Source organism: Hyposmocoma kahamanoa, unplaced genomic scaffold, assembly GCF_003589595.1.
Source record: "Hyposmocoma kahamanoa isolate Upper Pololo Valley unplaced genomic scaffold, ASM358959v1 66, whole genome shotgun sequence".
Classification (NCBI taxonomy): domain Eukaryota; kingdom Metazoa; phylum Arthropoda; class Insecta; order Lepidoptera; family Cosmopterigidae; genus Hyposmocoma; species Hyposmocoma kahamanoa.
Window position 1 is genome coordinate 513,566 of NW_020653854.1, and position 27,410 is coordinate 540,975.

General features: G+C 36.4%; 2 protein-coding genes across 3 annotated transcripts; one reads left to right on the plus strand and one right to left on the minus strand.

The window, feature by feature from the left end:
• Positions 1-211: 211 nt before the first annotated feature.
• LOC113231597 (glycerol-3-phosphate dehydrogenase [NAD(+)], cytoplasmic) lies at positions 212-23,502 on the plus strand. 2 transcript variants are annotated; one of them, XM_026465961.1, is made up of 9 exons: positions 212-360; positions 618-795; positions 8,522-8,662; positions 8,805-8,912; positions 11,762-11,908; positions 13,175-13,358; positions 16,047-16,200; positions 18,629-18,721; positions 23,239-23,502. In XM_026465961.1, exons 1-9 carry the CDS (start codon positions 308-310, stop codon positions 23,261-23,263), a joined length of 1,083 nt encoding a protein of 360 aa, XP_026321746.1. In that variant the 5' UTR covers positions 212-307; the 3' UTR covers positions 23,264-23,502. The 2 variants fall into 2 exon arrangements, with proteins under 2 accessions (XP_026321746.1, XP_026321745.1); XM_026465960.1 differs by lacking the exon at positions 23,239-23,502 and adding an exon at positions 21,251-22,575.
• Positions 23,503-23,844: 342 nt separating this feature from the next.
• Positions 23,845-25,836, minus strand: LOC113231822 (methionyl-tRNA formyltransferase, mitochondrial). Its single transcript, XM_026466356.1, has 5 exons — positions 25,682-25,836; positions 25,389-25,595; positions 25,101-25,234; positions 24,654-24,821; positions 23,845-24,216 (listed from the first exon to the last, which is right to left on the minus strand). The coding sequence occupies exons 1-5, from the start codon at positions 25,834-25,836 to the stop codon at positions 23,858-23,860; spliced, it is 1,023 nt and encodes a 340-aa protein (XP_026322141.1). The 3' UTR covers positions 23,845-23,857.
• Between the last annotated feature and the right edge of the window lie 1,574 nt (positions 25,837-27,410).

The window sequence follows — 27,410 nt, forward strand, 5'->3', positions numbered from 1 at the left end:
TATTCCTCTCTTTCATTTACGTTATGTAGAACAAATTAAAAAGAGATGCATAGCGAATGCATGCATAAAAAATGAAATTTTATTTAGCCGTATAATGTGTATTAATTTAGTTATCTTTTATCACGCCAAAGACATGATGATACAATGTCTCGCTGGATTTGATAGTGTGTGATTACGCGACGTCAACTTATCATTGGTTTTGTGTAGGACTTCGGGCTTGCAATATCAGTAGCTTCGTCACAGCGGCGTAGAGCGACCGCTTGTTAGTTTTACTACTGTGTACGATTTAAAAAACTTGTGATCCATAATGGCAGAGTGCCTTTTGAAAATGAATGTGTGTGTTATTGGTTCCGGGAACTGGTAAGGATTATTATGAGTTTTAGTGTGATTTATCGTGTTTAGCTCACCCATATGAATGCATTTGCAGCTGTTGTGACCTTCCTGGGGTGCCGATGACATAACAACCTTCATTCTTTGATGCACCAAATGCTGCAATAGTTTGTTTACTCTTCGATTAGGACTAATAAGACACTAATTAGAACATTATATCGGTGCGAGATGGTAGAGTATGCCTTAAAGACACTCTTGGTGCATATTAGAATGTAGTTTCTTTGCAGGGGATCAGCCATAGCAAAAATAGTCGGGCGAAATGCAGCGCGGTTACCGAACTTCGAGGATACTGTGACCATGTGGGTGTACGAGGAGATGATAGAGGGCAAGAAGCTCACTGAAATTATTAATGAAACACACGAGAACGTTAAATATTTGCCCGGGCACAAACTTCCTCCAAATGTGGTATGTATTTTTATAATTAATTATTAAATGCAAATTAATTCAGGATTGGATTTGGTTGCTCTCTGACTTAAACTCCTTACGTGGTACATTATACAGTAATCATAATTATGAATATTAGCCTAGCAAAAAAAAAATGACATAACCCATTTCAATTTCCAAGCAATATATTTTAATGTGCATAAATATATTTTATTGTTTATGTAATGTTACAATGTTTTGAGAAATGTCATTTTAAGTTCATACAAAATTTTATTTTATTAGGGACAAGAAACCCAGTGCAAAGTTAGTAACAAATGGTTTTATTACTAATTTATATGTTTTTTATTTTGAATATGTAAAAAAATATTTTTCTAAAAATAGTATTTGTTTAATATTAAAATATTACCACACGCAAAATAGGCGCCTTGTCGTCGAGTTGCGGACACCAGCCCGTTACACCAAGTACCAAGTACCAAGATTAAAATATTAATAGTAAGAAGATCATAATTGTTCTCAATAATAGTCTAACCATTTAAGGTCCAAAGTGAGTTTATTGTATTGTAGGTCGAAGATTGTTTCTTAGGCCATTGTGACATTCCATCAGGTGAGATGGAGGTCAAATGTGTACTTATTTTTCTATAAAAAAACTTAGAGTATTTATCATAATTTTTTTTATTATATTGAATTTTAAAATGAAGTGTTCAAAATGAAAGTTGGATTAGAATTAAAACCCTACTATTTAAGGTTTGTCACTGTATTCTCACCTGTAGAAGGCGTTATAGGTGTAACATTATCATAATCAAGCAATCCAAATATAACCTTGCATCTGTTGGTTATTGGCAGTGTTCAGACCATGTGATGAACATGTGAGGTTATTTTTGTATCTCATTCACTGCCAATGTCTTGCTTCAATGCCTCCTTATATAACTGCCTTTACTTGTCATACAAGTCTGTTAATGCCTTAAAATGTCGTATCTACAAGGTTTCTCTATTTGTATTGATTTAACATTTGAAGGAAGCGTCTTAATATCATATTGACATTTTTATGCGCAAAAAACCTCATTTTCGTTCCTACTTTCTACATTGCTATGTTTTTGCGATTTAAAGAAACATCATTGGCATAGCTAGTAACTTTGACGCTTATGATTTTCATATGGTATAATATAGCATATATCATATGGCATACAAACTAGTTAACTTAATTAATATTAAAACTTTATTTCCAAATATTTAAATTTAATTTTCAACTGGAACGCTATTTGTTTACATTTTGATTTACTCCATTAAAGAGAAATAAGCAAATTACATGACAAACACTTAATAGTGTTGCTTAATTCTGCTATTTACTCACAATTTAGTTTAACTGAGGAGGAGAGGTCTACTCTGATTTTGACTAGGGTACCATGTCAGACATAGACATAGGTAATTAGAATTACTGAACCAAAATACCAACCTTAAATTACTATTACTGGTCTTAAATTAGGGAATTCCCTGTCCTATGAGGACCAGAGCGGCACAATTCACTCCAGGGCATAGCCAGAACACCCAGACCAGAACCAATGTAGAAAAATCCGTTTCACGAAATGGTTCTGCTGGGAATAGGATCTGTGATTTCCTCAACTAGCTTTATTATTTGAAAAATTAGTGTTGAGCGACACGCCTGCTTATAGCAGTTGCAGTGCCACTCAGAGCTTTAAATCGCGAAAATCTGAGGGACACTGTCACTGCGCCTGATGCGTGCCCATTATGTTGTTATGTGTTGACTTATCGTTGGACGACGGTCGCGTCTAGCCTGTTCCCATATCACTACTATCTGTGGTGACTGTGTCGGGGACGTTTGTTTTATCGTTGAACGACTGTCGTGTCTAGTTGTTCTCACTAGATCGTGACAACAATTTATCGGTTCACGGCAGCCGCCTTGTCATTTGCACGACAGAATCGTTTGTAGCTGCGATCTATCTGTCGTCACATTTTTATCGTGACGTTTTATTCGATAGACGACTCGTTCGAGGCCTTTCCATTGTCACGACAGTCTGTCGTCGTAAAGAAGTCCTGAACGACAGTTAATTGTGTTGTGCTATATGTAAACAAGTTCATTTAAATATACAAGCCACGACATTTTAAACTGCACGACTATCTGTCGTCAGTTTCATGTCACTGTGATTTCACCAGCACCCTTACCCTTCAAAATCGGAATGCAGTGATGTTCACACTACTGCTTGGCGGCAGAAATAGGTAAGGTGGCAGTCACAGACATATCTAGATATATGTCTGAGGTGGCAGTACTTCCTCTTTCACACGGAGCTCTAGTACTACTAAAAGCTAGCATAGTACTCGACCCCTGAGGACTAATTGGCAATAATAACATTTTAAAATGTTTGCACGAATGAACTTTGACTAGAACACGTTGATAATTGCCGATGTGCTAACATATCTTGATTATATATTATATGTTGTTCCGAACTAACTGAATTGATTCGCAACAACCGATCCCAAAAATAGATTTCGCATGTTTTACACGCGCGACCACCAATTGTACTTTGAGTGTACGGTGCTGTGACGAATAACAACTGTAGTCGGGTCTAATTGCTTCTGTAAAATTATATTCCATTACGTCACATTTTTTATCAGTTAGCTCACATGGATGTGTTGGATTATTTGCAAATATGTATACCGAAACTCATTCTAAGTGCTCTTGTTAGATTGTTTTCAATTTGGGTATTAATTTTGTGTAGGATATTATATTTTAGTAGCAGTGGAGCTCCTTGTGAAAGTGTATATGCCGCCAATCAGTAATTTGAGCTTTACTGCGTTTCGGTTGAGAGGGGTAAGCGGGTGCTAGTATTGCCGTCCAATGACTAAAACGTGGCTAAGTGACAAATAGTAAAATATCCGTTTTAAATAGAAAAAAAAGAGCACAAAATTCTCTTTTAATTAGTTAACGTGTTGGACTTATTCGGAACTTACCCTAACGATGCATAGCTGAAATATCATTAATCAATTTCAATATTCTAAAATTGGGTTATGGTTTTTAGGACATCTAAAAAAAAATAAGTAAAATTATCCCCTTTCCCCTCTAAGCCGAAAGGCGAAAGTTAGATGGGACTTGTCAACTTACGTCTCACGGTGACGGGCGCAGTGGCAGTACCTCTCCGATCTTTGTGATTTAAAGCACTGAGTGGCATTGTAGCTGTTATGGACAGGCATATCGTTTAACACCAGACACTTGGTTAACTATTAAGTAATCTGTAACTTGGTATCATAAAAAATCGCAAGTCCTTCTATTTTTTATTAACACATTATTCAAATAGATTAATTAAAAAGAAAAACTTCTACTTCATGTCACTCCTCCATTCGAATATATTTTGAAATTTGCTGTTGCGAAAAGCGACCTCAAATGTTCGTGGAATTACCTACACCTATTTGCCAAGTTTTATTGGAATCGGATTCATCCCCTAGTTGACCATCCTCACTAATGGAATATTTTCTTCAAATTGAAATGGGACCAATACTGAGGTACCTTCTTTTCAACAAAAAAGGAGTGGGGGAAGGAGTAATCGCGTAACAGACACACAAAAAAATACACTCGAATTGAGAACCTCCTCCTTTTTTAAGTCGGTTAATTATAAAATGTATTAAGAAGGAGCTGATGCCAATATACCTCATAATCGTCATATTTACATAATAAAGGGTCCTGTAACTTATTATATAATTAGATTTTGCATTTACTTACTTTGATAGTGAGTAGTGTAATCTGTTGTATAAACGAGAGAAATCAATTTTATAAAATAATTTGTAGTATTTCTAGATAAGAAATCTCGTTCGCTTTACTTCTGCATACATGAGTCATGGTCTGCTCCTATAATTACGTCGGCTCCAATGAAATACGATAGAACATTTTATATTACATATTATGTTGTTCATAATTCTTTGGATTTTGAAATTTGGACCTTGTTGTACTTTCGTGTAATGTATCTATATCCTTTGAACAAAGTGTTGCCGTTCTTCGTCGGAACTACGCTTGCTCTATTTTCGAGTTTTTTTTGTTATACCGAGAGCCAAGACGTAGGTACCTGTCGTGCGCCTGTTCCTAACAGTTGCAGTGCCATTCATGCTTGAGACATAATCACAAAGATATAAACGATTAAAGTCCAAGGGTTGACTGTATTTAAAACACGCCTTAGCTCATTGCAGTGTTATTTTATAAATTTTAAACTGCATTTGAGTTTCAAGGTGATCCGCTGGGCAGATTATGGTAAGTGTTGTAGGTACAAAGTTTATAGTGAATAATAAATTATGATGTTATGTTGTTCTTCGCGTCTCGTTTCTAACGTTTATATTTGTGAGCACCCGTACTCAGCGACTGACACAGCGTTATCAGTGGCGTCGTACAGGTCCGAAATATAACATTTTAAATGTTTTTAATATATTTTTGAAATAAATCTTCAATATTACTCGGTAGTGAATTAATGAAAAATGTAATAATATATCGATATAAATACCTAATAGACATGTTTCATTATTAGGATTCTATTAATAGAATCATAGATAACAGATTCGCGTTAGAATTTTCGCCATGTTGCCGCTATGACCACGTAACGTAATAGTGCGAGAAAGTAATGGGTAACCCAGCCACTTCACGCACACGTTTGCGCGTGTGATAGCGCTTTGCTGTATGTAGTAGTAGTAGGTAAATAATTTTCGACTGTTGTATAGAGTGTCCGGGGTGTGGTCTGAGGAGAGACACCTCAAATACATGCGCTCTCAGTGCTATAACCCTAAAGTTGTGCATGCTCTACTTGCTTCGGCCGACTTGGGCCCGTAGTCTATTTAGAGACTTCCAAGTTTACCAGGTAGATTATGCCCAGGAGGGGGTGCTCCGAGTGATGCCGTGGGGTATATCTCTTTCTAGAGATTTATACGGACTTGGTTAGTTTCCCCGTCCAGATGTTGTTACTCACGAGTATTATCCCTTTCAGCACGAGAAATTTATTTTTTGTGATTGGATTTGATGTTGCATTTTTTAAGCATTTACGCCGTTAGTAAAAAGAAAAAAATACAAAAAGAAACTCTCCCAAAACCCTTGTAAAAATCATGATCACGGCATCCCGTCACGAACCTTACCAAAGCGTTAGCGTTTTTTTAGGACTTAATAAAAATTTTGAATAAAAGGCGACCTACAAAGCAACGAAATCAACTATATTAATGAAACTTGAAGTTTAACACATGTTTCACATGAGATATAACAAAAAATGAACTTATTATTGATTAATGCAAAATACTAACTAATCGAGATCTTTTTCATCGATTCGTCGTCAAAATACTCAAGAAAATTAACAAAGGGTGGGCGGCAAGTTCCAGTCGTAGGGCGAGATGGGTAGGTACCTACCACAATTGATCCCTATCATCATATGACATTTGCATCCACTTCCTTGTTCAATGTGATGACGGTGCGTCAGCCGAACGACTTCGCCTTTTTAATCGTGACCGTTCCCGAACAGAAGTATGGCTTCGAATAGATGATGATCGACCACGACTTTGGAGAGCATCACAGGTACTTGAACGGGTACTGTTAGAAGATCGACCAAGACTGGATGATAGAAGTGACTATGGAGAATTCGGAACCCTCTTAAAAACGACTGTTCTGGACTGGTTCCTCCGCCAGTGATACGCCTTTGCAGGCGTCTCTGGTGGACCCGGACTTGGGTATAGACTCTATGGGACTTGTTTGTCTGCCCCGGTTGGGTGTGGCCGGGGCGTCTGTCTCGTGAGCAGCTAGCGCGTCTTATTAGCGGTCTAGTTGAGGGCCTGACGCGAGAGACGCGTGGGCACGTGAGTTGCCCTTTAAGTTGGAAGCTATGTCCGGACATTGTCGCAGGACACTGCGGCTGGCATCTCCGGCACTAGCCCGGAGAGCTAGTAGAGGATAAGCTAGGTCTCCCCCGGTCCCTCCAGCCGCTCAGGTTATTGGAAACTGGAGAGACGTAGTTTTTCGGCGTCGGGAAGTGATCGACTTTCAGGATACAGATACGACTTTATTAGATATACGGCTGCGAATAGCCGACCTCCTACCACAACTGCGATGACTGCCACGACGACTAGTTGGAGACGATATGAGAGTATTAAATCCAGGTTTAGGTTCGATTTCTTCAGAGCTGATAGAGGAGCTAGAACGTGACAATGAAGAGTCACTATCACTTTCTATCTCCTGTTCTCAATGTTCAACGTCAGATTCACCAAACTTCTCCGATGATTTGTACAACCAAATCGCATGTTAATGTCCCTAAAAAAAAAAAAGTAAATACATAAAAGACTAATCTAGTCATTTCCATCCTGACAAGTACGATCGTGTTTTATGACTTTATGACTAAATAAAAAACAAAATTTCTAACAATTCATTGTTTTTTAAATTTTTATTGAATTGATATTCAATTTTTTTTTGTGAAATTATTCCACTAGTTTGTTATAATTATTAATACAAAGATCGAACAATCGGAAAAAATTTCTTCGATCCGGCCGGATTCGAACCGACGTCTTCTAGCTTACCGTGCCAGACGCTATACCAACTAAGCCACGGAACGGACTAGCGGACCTCACGAATTTTTCTATGTGCTTGCGTCGTATCTTTGTATTTGGTTTTTTCAACGACTTTTTAGTCGTAGCGCCATCTGTGAGAAATCTATGAAAGTTTTATCACCCAGTTAGATATCTTTACAGTTACCAGCCCTGGCGAGAGATGTCGCTATTCACTGTATTTTAAATTTTTATTGAATTGATATTCAATAATTCATTGTTTCATTATTTTTCATATAAAATATAACATATACTTAATAAGAATATACACCATTAGGTCATAAAACACGAAATGATGAAAATTAAAAAAAAAATACTTTCGACCTCCCGTCCGTCACGTACACGCCCACACTTGTCGCTCTCGGCACCGGTGTGTAACCCTAGAACACGGCCGCACTGCTTTAACAGCGAATATTAATCGAACGAACAAACGATCGTTGTCGATCCGACGCGGTAAACTTGAATAATTTTGAACCTAAATTTTTTCAAAGTGGAACGCACGATTTTATCATTCCGTGAGCCCCATAGCCCCACAACTCACTAGCACTGCAACTGTTATGGATAGGAGAGTCACTTACGACCACAACTTGCGGTAAGCGATGTACCGTAACTTATTATTATAAAAATTAACTACGTTTTTTATTTAATTTACTTCCTACTGCACGCATAATCTGCACCGAGTGCATAATATTTAATGGCACCAGTTCATTGGAGCTAAACGCGGATGAGCTCATGGTCAAGGCCGACGTCACCCCGCAATTAATATTCCCCTTGCATTGTTCGTTAACGTGCTTACGAATGTACAGTTGTAGGTACTTACACAGTCGTACAATTGGTTAATAGGTGCTTCGCCATTGGACAAAACCTGTATTGGATATGAACAAACAAGACAAGAAATAAAAAAATCTTACATACACACGCGCTTGCGAATGAAACAAGTATCTACTCTAATCATTTGCATACTTACACATGAAAGACTGTGTTACTATTTGAAACAAGATGATTATTTGACATATTTAGTCACGGGTAAGAATTAACGTAATATTGAGTAACTAACACGAGTTAAAGCGATTAAATATATTTGGAATTATCGAACATCCCACATGATGAACGTCGTCATTAGCATTTATGCCGTGTGGCCAGTTACTTATAACATTTTTCTTTTGAAATCAAGTTGGCAGTGGCAGATCTTGTGCAAGCGGCGAAAGAAGCGGACCTGATTATCTTCGTGGTGCCTCACCAGTTCGTGAGGACCATCTGCTCTACACTGCTCGGTCAAATCAAGCCCACGGCGGTCGCTCTCTCGCTTATAAAGGTTACTTTTTACTTACGAGGTCTTATTGTTGATTTTGTCACTTCCAGGATCAACAGGTCCCACCGGTCGTTTCCCACTGTGTTGTCCCACATGCATTATTAACTTTTTTTCTCTAGTGTAATATTATTTTGTTGTGAACCAGGGCTTTGACATCGCGGAAGGCGGCGGCATCGACTTAATATCACACATCATCACAAGACGCCTGAAAATCCCCTGTGCTGTACTTATGGGAGCTAACATTGCTTCGGAGGTAAGTTACACAATACCGTATTTCTCTCATTCATCCAAGCGGTGAAGTCATCATCATCGGCCCATTGTACGTAGCAGTGGGACGTTCTGAACACGGTTCTTACGTAACGCACGCGCAACGCGATTGACGAGTTTATGCGTTTTCTAGGGGTTGTAAACCTTCTTCGATGATTAGTTATCACGTTGTTTTCACCGTTAGCGAGGCATACGTAGCTGAGAAATTGAATTCGTACAGGTACATACGTACGTCCACCTGCCAATTGCGAATCGCACTCGGCTATCACCTAGTAACTTCCTCCGTGGCCGAACGGTTACCATGCCGGACTGCCACGCAGAGGTCCCAGGTTCGATTCTCGGGCCGGGAGAAATATTTGTATGGCCTATATTTATTTATCTCGTGAGTTTGGGTGTAATTTGTGGTTGTCTATGTGTGTCCATGGCACCCGCGACTCAGGGTTTCCCTAGTGCGGGGCTATGTCGAGTGTGTGCGTTATTATTATTATTATCACCGCGTCGGAAGTATTTACTGTTTACTGATCGTACGCTAACATGTGGAATATCGACGACGAAGTAGCAATGACTGTGTAAATGTATACATATACAAACATTACATAGGTATTAAAAAAAAAACTGGTCTCATGTGTTGTAGATGTAGGGGAATTGAGTAATATTTCAACGTACTATCCAGACTCAATAGAGTACTTGTGACTCTAGTACATACAGTCTATATTGCTCAGCAATTATTTATAATTTATTATATATCCATCGTCTTCACGAGTTTCGTTCCTTCTTGTCTAAGCGTGACATTTTTTTTATCGAGCTTTACCGGAATAAATTTTGATCATGAAATTTTTTGTCCTAATAAGTTATAGCATTCCGAGAATAAATCGAAAAAAAAATGGCAATTAGGGGTAAGTCTACTAACCCTTGAAATGATCATGTTATTATTTATACCATTTTTTTTTAAATTTTATACTGAATTGACCTCTCCAAAATCAAATCGATGATTAACAGTTTTGCTTTATTAGTTGGTGATCTTATTCACACAGCAATAAATACTTTTTAATTTTTTTTGACGATGTGATGTTGTTCATAGCTTTTAGGCAAATGAGCTGATAAAACTACGGTAACTTGCGTTATTTTATTACGATATTGCTTGTATTGTGTTTATTTATTCTTGTACAAGTTGAAACATGATTTCATTGAAAAGGTGCTATATTTAGCGCCGTGGAAACAACAATACGGTTTGCAATCGAAACCTTGAAGTGTTTCGTTTTCGCGTAGAAGTCTAAAAAGCATAAAGCATTCGCTATGGCAATTACAGACAAGACATGCCTTGTTTGTATATGATAACTACCTTTGACAAGTTTCGACATGAACTACCAATATAAAAATTACATTTCAACTTTGAAAAATACCTTTAACAATGGTCAGATAATTACAACTTTTTTATAAAAAAAAGATCGTGGAATTTGTGAACAAGTTATATTGAAATCGGTTACCGGAAGGTGCGCGAAACTGAATTCATCCCCTAGTTTGCCACCCTTAGAGGTGTAATATTTTCTTCAAATTTAAATGGGACCAATACTGCGGTACAACAACAAAATACAGTCGAGAACCTCCTCCTTTTTTCTGTCGGTTAAAAACGTACCACCAATGTTGCTGTTTAATATCATCTGAACTCTGTTGTTGATGTAAGAGCACCAGCGGTGGTAGCTCTGTGAGAGAAAGGTTGCTTCTGAATTCAAAGGTGATGGTTCTAACATTAATTTTCATGTTGCTTACATTTTTAAATGTTTAGTATCAATACAAATCGAAGAAGGGTTCACAACCTATGGTAAACATCTGAAGTGCAAAAAAGCTTGGACTAGCATGAGAGATGGTGGCCTAAACCCTGTCGAAGGTAATGAGTTGATGTAAGGTTGTTACCTCCAAAACTCGGAAGTGAAAACTAACTTATTTTTTTAACTCCCTTCACCAGTAGTCGGCAAAATAATTTACAAATTGTAACTTTTTTGGCGCTGTTGACATTGAACGAGGCCGAAACCGGAAATTGCGTAAAGGTCGAAAGCCGTACTGGTATTAAAATTATAAAAGAACTGCTGCGTAAACGGTTATATAGGTATAATGTCCTACAATATTAATTAATTTTTATTTCACAAAATTAGATCGCGTGTTAAGAAATCTGAGAGGGCGAGGGGCTTGGTGAGCTGTAATCGTGGCTTAATTGACTAGTATGGGCGCCCGTCTCTTGCTAGGGTTTATTTTTAATATTTATTATTTAATTGTGATAGTTTTTATTTAATGTAAGATTCCGGTTTCTTTGTGTTGAGAAAATTAATCGTTATTATTATTGTCTATTCCATGCTCTTTCTTACTCCCAAGGCCAAAAAATATTGTAATTAAGTTTATTAAATGTCAGGGTGTTTCACCATCATGATATTCAATTATTTTTTGTGAAATTACTCCACTAGTTTGTTATAATCATTAATACAAAGATTTACAACAAACACTTAAAAAAAACTAGTTATACCCGGTTGGATCCGAACCAACAGCTTCTAGCAAACCGTGCAAGACGCTATGCCAACTAAGCCACGGAGTGAAACAATAGACCTTACGAATTTTTCTATGTGCTCATTGCAGATCTTTGTTTGATCTTTTTAAAAACTTTTTGCAGTAGCGCTATCTGTGAGAAGCGCCAGCTGAGTGAAGAAAAGGATTTCTGTTTGTGGCATATCACTTTCAGCACAAATGTCAGACAGAGTCAGAAATGACAGAGTGACATAATACGTTAATTTTAGATTCTTGTATAGCATCTCCATAATAAATCTTTGTAACCGTCGTTGAAAGGTGGCAGATGAGAAATTCTGCGAGACCACGATCGGCTGCCGCGACGTGTACCTCGCGCCCATGATGAGGGACATCATCCAGACCGAGTACTTCCGGGTCGTGGTCGTCGACGACGAGGACGCCGTCGAGATCTGCGGAGCGCTCAAGGTGCGTACGTCTCCTCGGTTAAATGCAGTTGATGGTGAAGCCGTTCCGATGCAAATGTTAAGTTAAAAGTGTGGTCATATTTTTTTAGTATACAATTTTTTCTGTTTTACAAACAAGTCACAAAATGTATCATGTGTCCAAATTTCTTTAATAACTATGGAGACTTTAATATTGTAAAATATAACTACACTTTTTTGTTACACCTTCTATATCATCCATTGAGCGTTAAGCGTATTAATATAGATATGTACATAGAAAAAAAAGATGAGAATGCAGTACAGTTATTGCAATTTACAACAAGTTATCAGTTGCTTTGGAACGTTATGCCCAGAGTTTTCTAATTAGAAACTACTATAGACAGTGGACTGTTGCAACACTTACACGTATGAACTTTAGTAGATAACGTAAACAGACGTCCTCTTACTTTGGGCATCTTATAGGGTCACCACAGTCTTTGTAGAACAATTATAGAAGGGCAGGGGAAGACCTAGACGAAGTATTTAGATCAATTTAGGGAAAAAGTTAATGTCCTGTCGTATCAGGAACTCAATGTTAAGACAATAATTAAGAGTCGCTCGAATTCAACTTTCTCCCGGGTCGAGTGGCGGGGACACTGGTTTTATTTCAGGTTTTATTTTTTTACAAACGAAATTTATGTACATCGTATACTATACGTTCTCCATTTAGTTCAGTTGATATAAAAAAAAAACATTGATATATGTAAAATACCTATTGAATACACCGGGTTTCTCGTCAAATTTCGCGGTAAGTTTGTGTTTTTTTTCTATCGTGAAAATTTTCGAAATCGTGTTTTCACACCGTATCTAGAATAATCAGAGTATATCCTTAATTTTCCTATATATTTTTTCCAAATTGATTGATTCAACTTTTTCACTGTTACGCGGAATCAACCAAAGCCATTCGAGGTTGTACAGACTCTTTACGAAAGTAGATGGCTAGTAGCTTACAGAACAGAGCCCAGCTCTTGAATAGGAAGAAGAAGAATTAACCAATAGAGAATATCGCTTCACAGTCAAATTCTCACTTTGCATATTAGGCCACGCACGACACTAGATATAGTGCTGTCGAGGCTAGTCAGTCTATTCATCTAAATGACATGACTGCCTTATTTAATCGTGTTGTCCTTGACAGCACTGCGCCGGGTAATTAAGAACAGTACCGTAGTTTATGTCAGCCGGGTGCTTGTTGCTTGCTACTGCGAGGGCCAAGCGCGTGGCGGTGGCGTGTAGTGTATCCCGCCCGCAGAACATCGTAGCCGTGGGCGCGGGCTTCGTGGACGGACTGGGCTTCGGCGACAACACGAAGGCGGCCGTCATCCGCCTCGGCCTCATGGAGATGATCAAGTTCGTCGACGTCTTCTACCCCGGCAGCAAGCTCAGCACCTTCTTCGAGTCTTGCGGCGTGGCCGACCTCATCACCACCTGCTACGGTTTGTATATCTAAATATTTTTAGCAAATTGCTAAATAATGTATGACTAAATACGATAATGACAGGAAAAGTGCGGGCTTAGGCTTGTACGTACTTTTTTTAAAGCAATGTCAAAACAGCTAAGATTTCATGCTTCTACTGCGATTTGACAGCTCTTACTTAGTGCGTAAATTAATAATAATAATAATAATGCTTATAATCGAGCGCGCTCAGAAAGCAGTTTTAAAGGTATGTGCGTTCAAACCTTTTCGTTTTCCAACAAGAGCCTTATATTAATATTGTGAGGAACGTGCGCCAACTCTTTGTTTTCCAAACTATACTACGACAACACAGTGCCCCTGCCAGTATATACTTTCCCTCATTGCAATAGAGTAGTCACACTCTCAATTTGATCAGAGAATGTTTTTTGTGTCTGTCCTCTTCCAATGATTCCTTCTACGTTAGCTCTACGAGTATATATTTCTTTCGTTAATCTACATTCATTCATCTGCTCGTGTGCACAAACCACTTCTCAGGAATCTCATTTCCACTGTATGTGTAATGTAATAACTGATGTATTCAAGATAAATAATGATTAAACGAATGTCTTACGTCAAAGTCACTGCCAGCGTTCGACATTGACTAATAAAGTTTTGTATTTAATTGACATAACTATGTCAGTCGTTAATGCGATAACTAACACGCCAACAGCGTTTAGAAATATCCGGGGCTATCGAGTTTTACCGATGTTCAATGTTTATTCACTACATTTGACTGCCCACACTATTTAATTACACCGTGTTGACACGTGTTTATGAATTTAGCCTATCGCTCGCATTGATCCCGCGTATATCACTGGCTTAAATACGATGACGCGGATGTGATATACAGTTCCGCGTCAACACGGAACTGTATATCACACCCTCAACAATATAAGTGGCTAAATCCGAAAAGTAATTTTTAGTAAACAGGTAAAATACTTTAAAAAAGTTTCAAGCTTCTTCAACAACTTTTGAAAAAGCACCCAATTACTCCATTTGATTCCGTGACTGAACCAATACCAGGCGACTCGGTACCTTTTCGTCTCGTACACAACTCCGCACAGCACACTCGCATAGATTATTCTGCTTCTTTGTCACATTCCTAATTTTACTTTAAATTAAATTCTGCTTTGCATTATTTCGCCATGAATAAGATAGAATGTAAAAAGACCGCTTAAGAATAAGACTTATGATGATACAGAAGACTTGTTAAAATTATATTTATAAAACATTAATACTATATAACTATATACTAATAACTGTTTTGATGTTAAATAAAAAAAAGAAAATCTGTTTTTAAGCTGTAATGTAAATAACAAATGCACAAAGAAAATGCTTAAAATACATGTACCCATTTACATAGTTTAGGCAACGCAGCTGTACTATTTAAGTTCTAAGATCTTTGGGACTTTTGTCAACTTATGTCTCAGGGTGACGGGCGCAGTGCCCCTCCGATCTTTGCGTTTTGAAGCTCTGAGTGACACTGCAACTGTTATGGACGGGCGTGTCGCTTATTTAAATGTTTCTTGAAAGATTGTATATTAAGGTTCATTTTATTGTTTATTATCATATCTTAATTTACATTTGTTTTGCTTGTATTGTATTCGATTAAGTTATAAGGAAATAAATGTATCTTATCTTATCCACGTACAGATTTCATCACGATGTTTTCGTTAACATTCACAAATGGACGTAACTTAAAAATTAAAGTCGTACGTTTCAATGACGAATCAACTACTATTCCAAAGTGCTAACACTGCTGTTTAAAATATTCTTTAGTATATAAACAGTCTTGAGTTTAGACACGAATAGAACCAGTTGAATGTAGAGTTAGTTACTATCAGGAATTTCGCTCTTTGCACCGGCTCGATAACTTATCAAGATCAATTCGTCTTCGTCAAGCACATTTAAAGAACGGGGTTTATAATATTATCGACAGTATTACCCCGTCTCTCGTGCAGATTATTATTTTATGCAATATAATCAACTATTTATGACACAACGAAACATTCCTGTTACCTTCTGCATCGAAAAAAATTCTAAAACGAGGAAAGTTTAGCACCCTCAATAATAAAGTGGCGCAATTTGAAAGTATCAATTTGGGATACTGATTTTAAAAAGACGGAATTTTGAAAAAAATTTTCGTCGTGATGGCTGGAATTTAAAACGAAAAAAGTTATCCCAAAAAACTCTTCTGGATTTGCCTCAGTAATAAACTGAGTCGAAGTCTACTTTTTTTTCAAAATTATGCTAACTTCACTATACTGATGATTTGAGTATTTCATGAGGTCATTTAAAAAGTGTGTTTATAGGCCTCCTGTAAGAGGCTGACAACGCATAGGCAGCTCATCTGATGTTCCAAATGTCCATGTGTGACGGTGACCACCTCCCATCAAGTGGCTCGTCTGCTCGTTTGCTTAGGTAGCATACGTAGTAGTGTAGCCATTATTATACTCAAATACGTAGATAACAATATCACTATCAAGATCGGCTAAGCGCCATGACAAACAAAAGCCAACGAAACGACACGACAATACACACCCGCAATAAAAAATTATCAATTAAGATCAATTTTCCGTCTTGAGTAGATCAATAATCCATAATAATGTCTCATATGGTACCTACCTTTATTAAAGTAGGTATCTAACATACTATACAACATTTGCAGGTGGCAGAAACAGAAGAGTAGCAGAGGCGTTCGTGAAGACTGGCAAGTCCATCAAAGAGCTGGAAGACGAGCTTCTCAACGGACAGAAGCTGCAGGGGCCCATCACCGCCGAGGAGGTCAACCATATGCTGACCAATAAGAATATGGAGAACAAGTCAGTAACACCCTTTGTTATAATTAAGTACAAACTTTTATTAGTAAGTATATGCTTTTGCTAGAGTGCACTTATTTTGATTAATTTTTCAAAAAACCTGGTGCATTGACAGCAAGTGAAATAATTAGCAATGTTCGATGAGCCTTAAACCAAACACAATATTGTTAAACCCGTTGTTTATGGCACTCGACAAATACTTTATCTACGTTATCTATTACATTCAATGCAGATAAATTTCATACTCACGCAAACATCGACAAATAACTTTTTTTATCATAAATACATATTAATATTCATTATCTACATTAAACATACTCCTCGCGAATCTTTCGGCATCTGATTCTTCGTTATCTGCCGCTGACTATCTGAAAGGTTAAATAATCGCATATTAAACTAAAATAGCATCTTGGCTATTATCCACGTCCACTTGCGGAGGTCATTACTGAGATTAATTGCAGTGTACCGCATTACACACGTTACTATATTTTTTTTTCTTTAAGTTGGCAAGACAAAACTGCGATTTATTTTTCATTTACTTTTAACGCATTTTAAAGTTATTTCACTAATCTAGTTTCAGTATATTTTCTAGGCACAAGTGTTAGATATATTCTACCGAAAACTTTGTGTAGACAACACAATGGTTTTATTCTAGGTCAGTTTTCCCAACTTTGGCTAGCTAAGGACCCTTCGGAAATTTAGCATAATTAGTGTTTTGTAGAACGTGTCAATGTGACTGACAACACTCAATTTAAAAAAAATGTATACAAATCATGTTTGTTGTTGTAAGTTACGTCCGTTGGTGAGGAAGGAATTGCCTCACAGTAACAAAATTAAAACTTAAATTGTAATAACCTCTGATACTAAACAGTGTACTAAGTATAAATTCACCACCTGTCAGCTAACAAGTTGTCGTGACCAATTTAAAGAGCCCAAATACGGTAGTTTTACTGTAAATAGTTAATGTGTTGGGTAGTATGCAGACAGTCCTGGGGGTCCCTGGACTATTCCCGTTCTCCGTCCGAAACAATAATTGTCAAATAAGCAATACTCGACCAAATCGGAAGACAACATCAAGTATGAAGCTTGTTTCGCATCATGCCTCTTTTTATTTGGTTGGGTATTACTTATTTGAAAGTAATTGTTTCGGACGAATGTCGGATGGAGAATGGGAATAGACCTTCTGGTTGCAGCATCAGATCAAGGTTGCCATATTATTGAAATGTCAGGCGATCGGTTAAGTGTAAGTAATAGAAAAATTCATTTTATGACCGAGATGCCTACTTTAACCGGAAAAAGATCTGATCTTTAAACTTAGCATAGAGATCCCTGTCGTGCTATAGCCCTACTGAACAGATGTCCATAAATCATAGCTAAAAATCATTCCGATTAAATTAGCCTTCAAATAAAAGAAAATTCGCTTTTAGATCAGCCGATCGGGTGCTACGTTGCCACAGACAGACAAGCACACAGACAAAGGTTGAAACTTTGCGTCAGAGTTTTAGCACAATAGCACAATTTGTTTCTTTTATTACAGTGCAAATCGTCGCCTAGAGTGAAAACCTCGCATATGCGTTTTCACATAGTTTGTTTTTAGCTTTTTACTAATTTTTGTTGAAGAAAAACGTGCTCAATCATTAAAATAATAAAGTATCCGGAAGAAGTCTAAATAAAAAAAAATAAAAATTGTTTATTTCAGACAACTAATAGTCCATACAAATTAGTACGTTCGTAACATGACACACCTTATTAACTGTATTAGTATTGTGTTAGTAGATTAAACAATTATTAAAAATTCGGAAAACCGCTGCATCCATCCTATACGCTATCATCTTTAGGATCTCGTTGTTGCTCCCCCTAACCCTTCGCACTACTGATGTGGACATTTTGCGCATAATGGCATAAAAATCGTCCACAACAGCACCAGCAAACATGCCAGATGCACTGCAGAAGCGGGGAAGCCGCAACAAGGCCCTAAAGGTGTTATTGTATTGGACTCTCAAGTCCCATATGATCTCAGCGTAAAGTTGGACCATAGATCACACGTGTAGAAACTATGGCAGTAAGCTGTGAAGAGCGTAAGTTTCACTCCAGTCGTACGCCGCATGAATCTATGGACCAACATATTGCCTCGAACTGACAGTGCCCGCGCTCCCTCTCAACATCCTTGTTATCCTTTAGGTCCTCCGTCATAATATGACCAAGGTATCTAAACTGTGCAACTCTAACTAATTTAACTAATCAAAATGCTAACTACAAATATTATTGCGTTTACTACATTTTATACCACATTTTTATCTTCGTCCTGATAAATTACAAAGAAATACATACGAGGTATTCACTATTCACTATACTATATACTATACACTATGGGTAACCCAGGTAAGGAACATAGTAAATGTATATAAAGCCCAACGTTCTTGTGTGGTAGGTTCCCCCTGTTCACGGCGGTGTACCGAATCTGCCGAGGCGAGCTGAAGCCCACCGATTTCATCGACTGCATCCGCAGCCACCCCGAGCACATGTGAGCATTCCTACTTCCCCTTGACAGCTTCAGCTTCTAGCCTCCTAGTTACTATCTTAAACTTGCCGTAGTTTAGAACATAGAAACAAATAACATAACCTACGTACATATCTAACGGTATATTTGTATACAGGGTGCTAGTACTTAGATTGTTTTTAACTATGAATGCAAATGACTGCACGCGTCGTCTTTCACGGTGTTAACGTTGGTGTCTCTTAGGAAAGGTTATTTCTCGCAGAACCACTCTGTTACGTGTTATGGGCGTACATGAGCGATCATTCGAGCGCAGTGCTACTGACGCCTCCGCGTCAATGACCTCAATTTCCATAGCGCATAAAACTGCCGCTCTGTCGCCATTGGCTGGTTGCTTGTGATAGACAAGGAAGCCTTCACAACGAACATGCATTGAATAATGCATTGAACACCCTGTTTGACACGCGTGTATAGTGTGAGTGATAACTGCGTGTGGAAATTGAACGCGGAGTAACCAAAGCAGTCATGCGATTCATAGCTAGTTGATATAGCATGTTGAGCGATAGTATGTTTTATAGTGTGAAATATAATGCATCGGTCAAAATGTTAGCAAAGTGGAGCAGGTAATTGAAACAAATTGGAAATATCGTAATGGTCTTATTGTTGAAGAGCTCGATTTTAATATTCGATTTCACAATGAATCTGAAAACCATCTCGATAAGTAAGGTAAGACCAATGCGTTAAATTTCACGCTCTACATGTATATATATATTTGTAGTTAGAATATAGTGTGTACACTGACTTGCATTTTATTAATATAATACAACCTGTTGTTGCTAATATTGAAAAGGCGTTATTAATCTTTGCTGATATATTACGCTGTCAAATAAGTTCTAGTTTCGGCCAAAAAGGGCGCGTTATCTACGTGGTAACCGAGTAAATTAACAGTGCAGAGTGGGTGTTGTTCAGATAACCTTTATTGATGTTGTTAAGAGTCCAGTTTAGGTGATAAGTACAAATATTAGTAAATATTTGTTACAAAATATATATATAGGATATATGTACATACAGAATTAACTCTAATTATAATTACAAAATGTACACTTAGGCTAGGGCTAATCTAGCGGAAGCGACGCGACTGAAGCTCAACTGAAAAGTGTTTTATTGTGACAAGTAAATATAGCGTTTTTTGCTTCGACATATGGCGCTTGCGATGTATTTCACTAGTCACGATATAGTACGATCGAGCTTGCGTAAAATCAGTCGCGTTTAGATTCCCATAGATTGGTTCCTAGTTGTAAGCTTCGTTTCTTAATTTAACTGCACTGGCTTTATTCTTGTACGACCTATGTACGCTGTGACTAACGTGAAGAATAATTAAATAAATTATGATAATTAGAACGACGAATTTCATTACCCGAAATTCTTTCCATTGTCCCCACTAGTGTCAGCTTTTTTTGTCATTTCACATTCGCACAAAAAGGTAGCTCAATTCAGTTGTTTTGTATTAAACCGAAGCGCCTATCCACGGCATTCCTATAATTGAAAAAACAGATTTATGTTATTAGAAATTTTTTACTTCCTATTAAATAGCTTAAAAGTGGAGCCGTTTGTATGGGAAATCAAAGTGTTGGTCTGAATTTTTGGTAACAAAATTGCTTTTTTTTTGTGTTTATGGAGAAATGGTTAAAGAAATGTACGCCGTGACAAAACAAAAGAGACCACTCACAGTAACGAAAGAGATCCATCACCGTAACGAAAGAGGTATATCACTGTAACGAAACAGATCGACCACCGTAACGAAAGCGGTCGATGAAAACGTAACAAAAGGGATCCAGCACAATAATTAAAGGAATCCATCATCGTAATGAAAGATAAAATGTAAACATGTTACTTTAAATCAACAGCCGTGCGCCGCGACCCGATGTTTGTTAACAGGAATGCCGTGCTAAGCTGCTTTTGGTTAATCAAATGTCACCCTAAATTAGGGAATAGTTTCCTCATCCCTAATCTCAATATTCAATGTTGCAGATTCGCTCCCAAGAACATTAGCATATATTAATCAAACGTCTGCAAACATTCCTAGTCCTACTAACAAGATCATTATATATTGTTTACCTTATAATTTTTATACTTTTTTTATTTTGTTTTTTATGCATGTTTTGTATCGTATTTTGTAGAAGTATACTTCCTGCTAAATGTAAATAAAATGGTGACTTTACGATTGTTTTTGAATTAACATTCCGAATTTTCTACTCACATGTTTCTGAGATACTTTGTATATAAAAAAATAACTAGATGTAATTTGAGAAAATGGTACATTTTGTACACAATGACTCTAGAATTGTGCTCTCGAAGTAATATCATTAAAACGCAATGACATATTTTGCCTCCGTCATCTGACTAATATGTCTTCATATTACATCACGAGTATAATAAAAAAAAAAAATCGATTACGAACATCATTTGGGTTAACTGCGTACTCTTTTATCTCTATGTAATATGTCAGTCTGTTGAGAGCGTGTAGCAGCGTTAACATTTTTACTAATATTCTAGGAAAATGCCGGCGCCCAAATCCTCTCTGTGACCCGAGTGAAGGCCTTCGCACTCCGACATTGCATTTACTGTTTGCACATGCATTTGCCGCCATTGCGTACAACTTGACTTCCTACCGTTTTATACTTTCGGAGTTTCCAAATTTGCCATGACATCTTTCCTAAAATTATTCCTGTTATTTATTAGTCAGTAGGTTCACGCTAAGATAATAATGTACCAACATTCCAAAAAAACTTGGTAAGAAGTTGAGTTGCAAAGCACAGTGACGTAACTCATCGCTAGTCGATCATAAAGGTTTTCTAACTAGATAGCCTAGACGGGCAAACTACCCGTGTTTACTTTAGCAACTATCTTAACGATGCAAGGCAATATCATGTGATACCGAGCACTTTTCTAATGACTAACAAAACTCGAAAAAAACGTGAATGATTCTTAAAATTGCATTTATTTAGACTGGTATTAAGCATTGGCTATAGAGCCGTCAGCTGAAAAAGATAACAAAGAGACAAAGAAAATCTCAAAATATAATGTTACTTAAGTAAAAATTAAACCGTGTAAAAAGTGTGACTACGAAAACCCGCCATTTTTTCTGAGCACACAAGTCTTTGGCTACGATGTAAATTGCGCCATAACGTGACGTATAAAATTATTTGCACAGGTTGTCTATGTAGAAAGCCTTTTTATCTTCACATAATTGCACGGTTGTCATTCTTTTATAAATATAATTTCATTGTAAATGTTTGTTAAATTTTATTTGCTATTTAGATGTTATTTAGTGTTTACCGAACGAACTGCAACCGCTGAGATTTTAATCTTGAACAGTTGTAATATTTTTCTTACTTTTTTAACGCTTAGGAGTCGTGTTCTAGTAGGGATGCTTGTTTATAGATCAGCTAGTTTTAACGGTAAAGGGTTCTCATCTTTTTAAGCCAAAAGAATTTGTTAATAACGGGTTAAGTCAATTGTCCTAGTCTATGTCTGTAAGAGAAATTTACGATAGGGATAGATGTATTTTAAATAAAAATGTATTAATTCCATGACTGTCGCTTCATCTAGTGCAATATTTCAACTAAAGTAACAATTACTTCTACTCATGTGTGCCATCTAAATGTTTCGTGTCAGGTACTTAATACTCAATGAATGAGTTGGTTCATTTAGAGTACTAGAAAAACAGAAGCCTTTGGTAATTATTCTTTTAAATTTGCTTTTAGTTAGTCGGAGTATAGAAAGTTTGTTTTTTTCAGGATTCGGATAGTTAGAAAATCGCATTGCTGTATTTGCTAAATTGTTCATGAAGGTAAGGTACTTATTAGGTAATTATTCAGGCTTCTGTTTTTTACATCTCGATATGTTTGTTTGTATTTATTATCTTACCTCGATTACACCACCTGCATCTAAAATTATGTCTATTATTTACATCCATTTACCTGTATTTATAAAATAACAACATTGGCAATGCCTAATTTGTATTGTGGAATGGGTTTCAGAAATGAGTAAAGCCCAATTCTTCCACTCAAGATTCAGCTTTGGGACATTAAAAAGCACCAGCACTGTTCATTAATTCATTTTTTCGATCATTTTCGAATTCAGCAACTGATAGGGCGCAATAAAATAGAGTACAAATAAATAATATGATTGCAATGTAGCTTTGAAAATAAATTGTGTCTTCCACCAAACAGTGTATAGCTTAGATTGTGATTAACGTCAGTAATCGGTAAGTATAACCTACTTAATCTTGTATCCTGACTATACCGATTGAACACTACCTTAAGTAACAACAGTCGAATTGTGTCTTGCACTTGTTAAAACATATCACATAGTAAATTATTTACTTATATTATTTCAGATGTAAATAACTAATACGGACTTTTTGTAACAATTAAATTACATTAACATTGTACATAATATAGAGAACATGGTCATTAGAGATTGACTTTTGCCTCTGCCACTTGTGTTGTTTACTAAATCATCTGTGTAATTATTTTCAGGATAAAAATGGCTGAAGCAAAGTGAGACGCCGTAAACATAGTTATAGAATAATTGTGAACTTGTGATAGACCAAAGAATCTAAATAGGCGTAATGATTTGTAAATACGATTTTAGATAATTTATTTTCTGAATATTTTTTGCTCAGTTACCTATTCCATTGAGCTCAAGATGTAAGATTTGTATAGGCAAACGTGTAGTAAATAAGTGTTTATTTATTGAAAACTGCGTAGATAATAACACATTATGTAGGGTATGAATAAATATTGCTACTAGAAATAAATAAATAGATATATAATATATATAGATTCTATATATATAAAATATATAGAATATTGACTCTTTCCTGAATAGATCTATCTGGGTAGTATGCTATCTAATTTATTATGCAGTCTTAATAGTAGAGAGTAGCTTCGATGTTCAATTAGTTTGTATGAAAATCTTTATGTATAATATACGTGTATCTATATATTCTATCTAAATAAATATTGTTTATTACACTTAGTGTTCATATTTATTTACGCTTACATTACGAAATATAATAATATAATATACGAGTATAGAATGGTCTATATTCGTAAATTAAACAATGTTAGATAATTTAGCTGACTTTATTGGCATCTAGCAAACCATACATTGTCTTTTTTCTACAGGAACATTCTTAATGTAACCATTGTAGAAGTCTAAAGCTGAAATTTTTCTTTTACCTACTACTCTAACAGCTTTGAAATAAATATATCTTCTATCTTTACAAACTATTCTTATGGCTTTTGTGTTTTCATTATATTCTAAGGTTCCTGGTGACAAGTCACGCGCTACTTCTTCGTTTTCTAGAAATGCATCGAAAAGCTTCATTTGTTTATCTCTGAATTTGGTCCTAAGTGGGTATAAGCCATAAATTGCTCTGTAAAGGTTGTACACTTGAATGGCGTTCATTTCTGACCATCTTACTTCACTGATGTGTTTGGTAATTTTCTTTGCTGAAATTTAAAAAACTAATGTAATGTTGAATTAAGGAAAGCTTACAATTATTTTCTTACTTCTCATATTACTATATGATTATATTATTTAGTATTAGAAAATTACACCTGATCCCAAAACTCTGGAATCAGACACCCAGACCACTGATTCAAAAGTTTGTTTTCTAAATTGGTTTAACTGATACAATCGAACTCAGGACATCTGCATGCAATATGTCTATTTTTCAACCCTATTATGTTGTAAACTTAAAAAACTCTAAGGCTAACAACTGATGGAGTGGTTTCCACCCGCGCCCGCCACCTCTGTGGGACAGCCATTTCATTTCAATATTCACAACACCACAGGTTTTTGCGGTCACCTAGCCGTCGTGTTTGCAGAACAACGTGCAACCACAGCAGGCACGGGTGAAAATCGCTCCGTGAGTTCTTAGCATTACCATATGTAACTCCCTCATCGCCTTGTGGTTGTGCATTTTCTAGACTCCTAGGCAAATTCCTTATACAGTCCACTAGCATATTAGCACCTATTTCTGATAAGTGTACAGTCAGTTCAGGTAACTTGATGTCTGTAGGGACTGACACTTTTTGTTGACTTATTATTTCACCTAAAAAACGAAATTATCTCACTTTATTATTACACAAATACAATGACAATATAGTGCGTGAATTGCTAAATAAAATTAAAGACATCCTTTTAGGTGCACTTTATTCCAGCTTGAGAATATGTTGGTAGAACAACAGTCTTCTGTATTTTTACATTTTTGTCAGGAATTTGAAGATTGTATCACAACATGGGTAAAAAACAAATATGCTGCTGCTCAGTAAGATTCACCGTCAACCAGGCTAGAAAGACAAGTTAACTTCTAGAGGTATTTGTGACATACCAACATCAAAAACATTAGCTTTGATCTTCATGAGAGTGACTCCAGTGACTTGGTCTCCATGCAATAGAGTGTGAATTATGGGAGCTGCTCCACGCCATCGTGGCAATAGGCTTGGGTGGACGTTCACCATACCCCTGAAAAATTGAGATTATGTGCAATACAGAACATTTTCTGTATACTTCAGAGTGTTATTGAGTACAAACAGCAAAATCGACGTCATGTTTGACTTTTATTTCAATTACAGTTTGAAAAGGATAACAATGATATAAGGATGGAAAAACAGCTTACAATGGAAATTTGTTTAAAACATCATCTTTTATAAGGTGTCCAAATGCTACTATGAAACCAATATCATATTCTGCATCCATCAAGTTCTGTAGAGGCCATTGTATGGTCCTAATGTTCTGTGATTCCGCATACTTCTCAATTGTTGTTTTGTGCTTTGCATTATTTGCTGTGACCAAATCTAACCGCTCTATTAACTTCTTAGTCTTCCTACAGAAAAAGGAACATTATTTACAGTAAATATCAGGTCTAATTCACGATTATTCAACAACATATTTTCACATTAGCAAAACTACCTGAATTCGTTAATTTTCTTCAAACTACTGAGAGCGATGCCGTCTGATCCAAAGAATAACACTTTGTAAGCACTTATATGACGATATAGCTTATAGAATTGTGTTTTCTCTTTTAATAAACTCCTAAATGTTCGAGAGGAGAGGTTATGTATCATATTGGAAATGTCACTGTCATAGTGACTGAAATGAAGGGTTGCCAACATAAAAGGGGTAAAGGTTATGGCTTTACGTCATAACGATATATTCTTTTGGAAACGTAGTCTCATGGATTACGTCAGACGATCAGTTAGAGTCAGACCGCAATGTATTAAAATTTATTAGTTGGCTGCTAAGGTTGGCTGCAACCAAATCAATGCAACTTTGATTTTGTAGCTTCGTTGTCTTCTTTGCGGTCACAATGCGTTTTTAAAAAATGTACCGATAAATAAGTGATCGATTGAAACAATACTTATATTTATCAAGATTAATAAATATATCGACTTAACCGCAGAACAGAGTCCGATGTGATTATATAGCGAAAAGTGTATAAGTACAACCCTGTATGTTACGAGAATAATTTCGTTATTCAAACTAAGGCCTATGGAAAGGTACTTTGAGAATTTATAAATCTTATTTCGTTTCGGAAAAATAAAATCGAACAACGGTCGATCTGATATCCACAGCGAAGAAGAACGAACAAAATGTAATGTACTATGTCCTGAGAACAAGTAGTCTTACACATAGGCCTTTGTTCTACGAAAAAGTCGATATTTTAACTAAAATTAGTAGTTTTAGCCTATAGTATTTCCAAAAAGTTTATCGCTCTTGAGTACCTAATTAGATCTTGGAACTTTGTGTAGCAGAGCTAAAACATGGTAGTTTTTCATGTCTGGAATGACAGTGGATACTGCATGCTGATTTTCGAATTTAGAGTCTCGAAATCAGATCAGTTTCCGAGCAAGAAGATAACCTGATTGTTATTAAGTCTTTCTAATTTGTAAGTTAAATCAACTATTGTTCCGATTTGAAATGTCAAAAGTTTCCGATTGGCCAGTTGTGAATCGTTTCCGATCGGGACAGGCAATCAAAATCAAGCTGCTGTTTATTTGTAAGTCAAAGTGCTGAATTCAAAAATAATAACGTCTTCGATATTTAAAAAAAAACATCCACCGATATAATCGAAAACTTCATGAAAAAATAGCGATATTTTGTTATATCAATATTTTTTCTCCAAGTTTATTTTCGCTTTTCGAGTTTACCTAGCCTCTTAGAATACAGGCACCGAAAATATATTTATAATAAAACGATGGTTCTTTGATGATGAGTTTTTATTTAATGAATAATGGCTAAAAGATTTGTTTTGAAAATAAAATGCTGTTGTTTACTTTTAACAACCATATATATTTTTTTATATTTGCACAAAGTGAAACGAGTCAGCGAGGTAGATACATACCAGCGGTAACTCATAGTACAAAAATAAATACATTTATGTCTAGGTAACTACATACATACTAATTAATGGCTGCATTCGTATTTAGGTCTTTTGATTACCTACATTTAAATTCCAACGGAATGTCTTTGTAGCGCCGAGCAATAATGTTTTAATATAATTTTACAGTAAGTATACCGTTTGATTGTTTGGTTAAGATAACGGTAGGTTGGAAACCTTGACCAATAACTCGCCTAGTTTGATTGGTCTAAAATACATTTTCTACTGTCTTTGGCATATAAAACCCTGCCTAATCCGAGC